Genomic DNA, 7,735 nt, shown 5'->3' with positions numbered 1-7,735 from the left:
GGGGGGGAGTGTCGATAAATTATTATTAGAATCCAACCACCGCCAAATGTGACAGTCTCGTCGCGGCATGAATCATGAATTACGGTAATGGATAATAAGCCGGGTGAAGTTAATATTACAGGGGTGCAATGACTCGCGGGACGATTACCGAACACCTGAAATGGGGGTAGTGGGAATGAATACGCTGGAGGGAGAGAGAGAGAGAGAGAAGGAAAGACAGGGAGAAAGAGACAGTGTGAAATTCCTCGGCGGTAAAGTAGAAAGGAAGTAGAAGGTCGGCAAGGGGATGAAAGTGGGTGGGAAACTCGAGCAACCGAGGATCTGTTTACATCACGGGGGGTGTACTTGGTAGTTTAATTAATGAGGGGCCGCTTCGATTAGTTGCAAGGACCGAGAACGGGATCTACGTACGAGGTCACGGGAGGTCACGCTGGATATACGTCTACTTACCTAACCCAGCTGATAAGGGAGGCTGAGGGCGAAGAGGAGAAAAGTGGGCACAGGGGTTGTTCGGCAGGGGTTATCAAAATTGCACCGTTAGGTAACGAGCGTCAGGCAAATATATATGTAATTACGATATAAGTACTCACCTCGACGAGGGTTATGAGTATGATGAATAACGGCGGCGGGCAGCAGGTGTAATGATCCGCGTAGTACTTCCGGTCGCGTTCTTCCGTGAGGAACTCGTCGCCGATCATGCGGACCATCCTGTGAAAAAAAGACGAAGAGTCCGTGAGCATGATAAGGATGAAAGAAAAAAGACAAATATCGGTTCAACGTAGCAGCAGTACCAACGGGGCCCGACAGAGGGACACGGCGAGTGTTCCTAAAGTCGAGAAAAACAGTGGCGAACTTCCTTACCGGTGTACCAGGACGATCGAGGTTAGCGACTGGTACAAGAATGTCTTCGTGGCTGATGATGATGACCCAGAAGGAAGTCCAGGTCCTCCACGACGGTTACGTCAAGGTCCGCGTGGACGAACTCTAGGTCCCGCGTCTCGAGATTAATTCATTAACTTCGACGCGCCGGGTTAACGTCACTTCCGGCGATTTTAACTCGTCGAAGGAAGCCCCGATCGCGATCATTAATCATTTGCCTTGAGTCGCGATATAATGAGGAATTAATGTACGATCTACCGGGTGTCGAGGTCGACGAGGAAGAAGTCACCTAGTTTCCTTTTCTGGCTACGGCTACTCTGCAACCTATATGACTCTGCGTGAGAGTCTTCCTGCATCCAGGAGACCCAGCCTAACCTGAGAAATCAGCACACCAGACAGACTGTGGACCATCGGGAGAGTGGGGGAGGGAGAGCCTTTAATCCATCTCTATCGACAACCTTCATCTCTCTCTCTCTCTCTCTCTCTCTCTCTCTCTCTCTCTCTAACTCCCTAGACTCTCCTCTCTCTCTCTTTCTACCTGTCCGCTACTCCGCTCTGCCTCTCTATCGCGTCACCGAGGCATGCACCCAACCCTAACCTAACCTACCTGTCTGCCTACCTACCACACGCAGGACACGTGGAGCACGTGCCAGGCGATAGTCGTGCCGCTCCCCACGAAAACTTAACAAGACTAGACTGACAGTGGCCAAAGGACCCAACGAACCGAAGGATCCTGAGAGCGATAGACTGTATATATGCTTCCTTATTGTATCAAGTACAGTAAGTATTACTGTAGAGTGCAACATAGCTAAGAAGCTATTCCAGCATGCTATACGTATACACAGTGAAAATGAACGTACTCCGAGAGCTGTATTTTAATTATTTTTTTCTCTCGCAAGAAAATAAGATGAAGAAAAAAAGAGAGATAAAAGATAAAAGAAATAAGTATAGAAAATTCCACGTGAATAATTTCACCTTTGAAATTTTTCGCGCAGGGATAATGGATTCGATATTTCTTGAAAAATCGCTTTGTATCGGTGATGCGTTTGCGCGCGCTATATGTAGAGCTACTGCCGCACGCGGAATATAGTATCGTACTATACAGGGAGAAAATAAATTTAGGTAATGAAATAAATAAGCAATATTGAGATGATCGATCGGGGCGGAATAGCCGTACGGGGATATGAAAAGTAACGAAGGGGTAGCAAGGGGTTGCGGTTAAGGGATGCTTGGAACACCTGTACCTATCGCTTTTGGTAATCCCGAGGGTAAAGTGGCTGGAAGTATACTAGGTCTGGTATAGTCATATCGGTACGTAAAGGGGCGAGCACGTGTATCGTCGATATCATGTGTCGTGTATCGTGTATCAGGGAATAAAGACAGTAATCTGTATGGAGGACGACACATTTTATATATATATATTCCTGTTCCTTCCTGTTTCTAAGCGCCTCGCGGCTGCTACGGATATAGCCGTCGTGTCCCTCTTCTTCGTCTTTTTCCCCCGTCTTGCTCATGGAAAAAAAGTCCCATTAAAATCTAACGAGAAATTCGTAAGAAAAATTACCGTGAAGAACTGTATAAGCACGGGACAAGTGGGTATCGTCGTAATAAATCAAAATAATTTTTCAGCTAGTTCAAATAAAAGTTGCAGCACGATAGGTGAAACTTTACGGTGCGCACAGTAATCATTTAAAATTCATCATTTTTAGATAGTGCACGGTATGAAAAGAAATGAGAAATGAAAAAGAAAAACAGATAACCAAATCGCGGTCGCAAATCGAATTCGAACGTTTCGGTTTAACTTTAGTGCATACGGTAAAGAATTTTGAACTACATGGGATTTAAGAATACAAATTGTATTTTTTTTTCCCCCAAAAAAGCTGATTATAAGCAATAATAAACATTCATAGAAAAATTTATTTTTTATGTATACGATAAAAATTGTTTAGACGAATAGTTAAGTTGTACGATGAACAAAGCATTAATTTGGTTTTTAAAAAAACATTCCGCTTTCCACAAACTTACGAACGGCAAAGTAAAATTTAAGTGAAAAATTGATTTTTCAGAAGTTTTTTCTAACGATCGGACAAATCGAACCCTATACTGTGTATAAAACTTGCAATTACGTTAAAAATGTTTTTTCATTGCTTTGCATTAAATAATTCCGATATTTCTAAGTAATACTTATCAAAACGTCACGTTATCCCTGTTGCCGTGATTTTCACGATAACTTTTTTATGAAAATTCACTCCATGCTTCTTCAAACCAGCTCGTGCCAGTTACACTCAGTCGCTCGTGATAGCCTTCAGTTTTTTTGTCTCTCTCTCCCAATATATCTCGGATACCCTTTTTTTTTATTTATTCCGTTGGGTTGCCTGTACGCTTCCCAGACACATAGCTGTGGCAGGGAGACCACTTTGCCATAAACTATTGATTGCCCTCCAATGAAACTTTCCGAATCGACTGACCAATTTTACTTTTCCCTCTCTCTCCGTCTAGCGTAAAACTTTGAAAAAAGAAGAAAGACATACAGCGAGCGTAACGATAAAGTTGACAAACGGACTACAACCGAAGCTACAGACCTGTATAACGTACGTGCAGATCGACTTACCGGTGCGTATACCGTCGCCATACGAGAAACAAGGAGAAAGGAGAACACGGCACGCGAGAAAGCATGGAGATGCCTATCGTCGGAAACGTACAATAATTAACAAGAAATATTGGCCCGTTATTCATGCTCGCAATCCACATAATATCTAGTATCGCTTACGAGTTAAACTGTGTCACGCTTAAAGCGAGAAATTATTATCCTATAGTTTTAACTGTCGCCGGCACGAGGCGACCGTGACCCGCGCATGCGCAGTAGTCTAGCGTAGTGCGACGTGATTGGCTCACTGATCATTATAGTACGGCAAGCCGCCGCGAGGTATCGTACGTAAACAGTCCAGTGTCACCCGACGCTCCGCTTGCGTTCGTAACTTTTTTTACCGTGTCTTTCGATACCCTCCTACCTAATCCCTACGTATTTACAATACCCAGCACCCGCGACGTAACGACGTAGCGAACGTTCGACGTGAAAAAAGAAGGCGAATACGTTTTTCCCTCGATTCTTCCGTCACTCATTACTTTTTCTCGATCCTTCCACCGTCGCCAAACAGCCCCGTCGAATAAACGATGGAAAGGAGTAATGCGACCAAGGAACAATAGACTCAGTGTCCCCGAGTCAGCTACAACAATGAGAGATAATTCCATTGTCTTCGAACCCTTACCAGGGAACATTATGTCTGGGCTTCTTTCTTGTTAGCCTTCGCGACAAAGAGCAACAATATTATCAAAAATTGTGCGGGAGTTTTACCAAGCTTGAAATATGTAACTGAGGCCGATTCCCGTCCACCCGTCGCCGGAAGCAGTACCACACGACCGCGCATGCGCAGACTGTTCTGAGGAAAGGTGCAAAGTTCGTATTTTTTGGTGTAATAAAATACATAGTGAGCAGTCAAGTTAAAGTCGCGTAATAAATAACCGATTTGATACACAATGACTCTTGCAGTCCCTTATAATTATTTAGAGTGGATACAAAGAGAGAGGAAGAGAACCTCTTTTTTTTCCCCATTGGAAAAGTCATGACCTTTTTTTTTATGGAATCCTCTTTTCCCTGCTTTCGCAACATCCTTCACCAGGCGGATGCACAGCGTCGCGACATATCCCTCTCAAGCCATTATCGATTTCCACGTTATTTTCAGGGCCTACCGCGTGAAAAAGTTTTACCTAAGTCATATACGATTTATGTATAATGGATATATAAGAAAGGGTATGTACAATCTTATATGACGTATAATTTTTATATAAATGAACCCTCGCGTTACTATCGTATTAGAGACAAAATACGCCGCCGCCTCTACTACTCGCCGTTTCATTCCCTAACATTAGACAACTTCACGTCAACCAAAAAAAAATAGTGCAACTTATCGCCGTCAGAAGACACACGGGGTACAGGAAAATTCTCCATATAAAAATTCGTCGTCAAAATAAAAATTCAGCGGATGCCGAGAATCAACACTGAAACTGCAGTACGAAAATTATTGTATATCACATTTCGCGTCGTTGAATATCCAAAGTTTCGATGAAAATTTCAAACAGAGACGTCCTTTGGACAGTTCCAGACTGGCGGTAATAAAAATTTTTATATTTTTCTCAAATCCCACAGAAACCCCAATTCCTCTGAAGATCGTCAAGTCGTAATGCATAATAAAAAGCCAATGCATTCGACAAACGTCTGATTATTCGAATCGGTAAATATTAATATTTTACATATATAAACGTCCATATTCACAGCATATAACCAATATATACACAAATATCTAAATAATATATATAAAACTTTTTCACATTCATAAGCTCATAAAACTAAGGGGGCGCACGAGGGATAAAGCGTAGTGGCGGCGCCGTCGCCGATATCTTTTATGTGTTCAAGCACGCGAGGAACCTGCGTGTTTTTATATCATCCTGAAAATTTCCACGAAAAAAAAAATGACACTTTTTCTTCTCGTACACAAAAACATACGTACAAAAGGACGCGGAAGTCGCGACGCCCAAAAAAATTTTGGTAAACGCTCGGATAAACTCGTAAGTATATTTAAAAAACACGAGGAAAAAAAAAATTCTCTCCTACCCTCAAGACGATATTGCGCCATCCGATGTCCAAGGGGATAAGGCAAAAGGGGAATTGACTCCTCCTGGAGGAGACTCATTGTCAGCCCTGTCTGGCGCGTGTCCCGACTAGATATTAGATGCCATACGAGAGTACCTATAGGTATCTACATACATATATAGAAAGCAACCACCGAACGCCCATACCTATACCTTAAGCGGGGTTTATGCTCGGAAAGGCATGAAATTGCGAGCCGGCTGCGCGAGATTAGGTAGGAAACCTTGGACCACTCTGGATGGGAGTAAACCAAATTTCGCGAGCTTCCTGCCAGTCGATCTCGACGACGCGAGCTTCCAAGAAACTCGGAGAATAACGAGTAGACGAGGGACAAGTAAATAAGAGGGGGAGGATGAAGATTGAAGATCACCGAAACGTGAATCGATCTTGTACAAAGCTACACGGTACAGTCCGGATAAATATTTATTTAAACTGTAATGTTTTTGAACGACGTAAAAAAAAAAAAAAAATTTTGAGAAAATATCCAAATTTTTTTTTTTTAATTTCGTAAATACGTTACGATCGCGGTATAAAGAGATTACGAGTGGCCTGGGAGTTATGGGGATGATCGAGATTGAAATTGGGTGCGAAGATTCTGCAAACATTAAATGATGGCATATACGAGCGTACACGTGTTATCTGATTACTTTTCATGTCTTGGCTACCCCTATGCCTGTCTCTCTCTCTCTCTCTCGTACGTTTCCGTACTCTGTCTGTCACTCGTTCCTGTGGTTAAAGAGTGCTGGATCGCTCTCCCCGGACACAGCTTCATCTTCCTTCGTATACCCGTCTTTGCTATTGTTTATGTAAATTTGAATTATATCAGCCCGTATCATTTATGGCCCTTGACTTTTGGTACGCGGGCCCCGAGGTCTCGCACGGAATGATAAGGGTAGAATGTATGGTCAATAAAATTGTTACTGTCGTCAAATTACCATGAAATTTGCTTTACGCGAGTGGGACGCTAAGGGATGAGTCGAGGGTCGAGGGGGCGGTGAGGGGGGATCGTGAAAAACGAGTGAGAGGAACGTTCGAAGGAATATAAAGAGAAAGAAGGAGGGAATGGAGGAAGAACAAGGGAAAACAGAGAGAGAGAGAAGGAGATGGAGAAGGCTGCGTTATATTCGGTTCACGTAGAAATAAGTGAAGCCCAAAAAGCTTCGATATAAGGGATGAATTTCTCGTGTTTCACCGAGAATTGGAGGAAAAATGAAAAAAAAAGACAGTCCTAAGGTTTTGGGGCTCCGATAAGAAGGTAGCGAGAGACGGAAGTCTTCGATCAAGGGATTCATCTATTTCCGGTTTTACCCCCACTCCGCGCAAACTATCGCGTGCACAGGAACCGTCTCTGTCAAATACACTAATATCGCTCAAAAATTTTTTTCTTTTTTCAAAAATTCCTGCAAACCAGTAAAACCGGGTACCGCGTAAAAAAAGTTGCTTCGCGTTTGATCCACGTGTCATCCGCTAAGGGTGGCTGCGAAACGTCCAATCAGGATCATCATGGATCTCCACACGGACATTGAAATCGGTGATAAAAATCCACCACGAGTCTGCTATACTCTCATCTCCAGCAACTATTGCCCCTAGCAGACCTATAGTGGACGACTATTGATAATTTAAAATTTTACCTTGTCTCCGCAAGTATTCCAAAAATCAAATTAAAAAAAAAAAGAGTAACAGATATTAGACTTTGACAGATTCCAACAGATTTTCGTTATCCAATTTAAAGTCTACGGGCACAAAATCTCCGATCCTCCCGATTGACAAACTTCTCGCCGACTTCGTTCAACGGATGACACAGATCTGCCGTGGACCAATTTTTTATTCAACACGGCTAATTCGAACCAAAAACGTAGAAATTTTCGTAGAAACGCGACGGCCGAAATTTCAAAATCCCTTAAAAAAAAATCAAGACCCCGAAAAGGAGGCAACTGTCAATAATCCTCGTGCTACAAGTTATCAAACGTTGACTTGATGGCAAAGATGAAAAGTCAAATGAACGGCTTATAATGTCTATACCATCCTTAATGATGGTGGGTGGTAATGAGAATTCGTATACAACAGGACGGTTTGTTATATGGAAAAGTCGAATTTACGTGTTTTCACGTATTTCCCAAAATCAGCCCCCCTGCCCCCCCCCCCCCC

At 43.0% G+C, this 7,735-nt stretch overlaps 1 protein-coding gene across 10 annotated transcripts in view; it reads right to left on the bottom strand.

The window, feature by feature from the left end:
- Nucleotides 1-7,735, bottom strand: part of LOC107265606 (protein rhomboid) — a 189,523-nt gene that overhangs the window by 42,545 nt on the left and 139,243 nt on the right. For all 10 annotated transcript variants that reach the window (XM_025082884.1, XM_025082879.1, XM_025082882.1 and 7 more), the window contains one exon: nucleotides 591-708. In XM_025082884.1, coding sequence (XP_024938652.1) covers nucleotides 591-708 — 118 coding nt within the window. The remainder of the gene's footprint in view (nucleotides 1-590; nucleotides 709-7,735) is intronic.

This window comes from Cephus cinctus, unplaced genomic scaffold (genome assembly GCF_000341935.2).
Source record: "Cephus cinctus unplaced genomic scaffold, Ccin1 Ccin1_scaffold0230, whole genome shotgun sequence".
NCBI classification, from domain to species: domain Eukaryota; kingdom Metazoa; phylum Arthropoda; class Insecta; order Hymenoptera; family Cephidae; genus Cephus; species Cephus cinctus.
The sequence above is the reverse complement of the archived record's forward strand: the minus strand, read 5'-3'. Positions and strand labels throughout refer to the sequence as shown.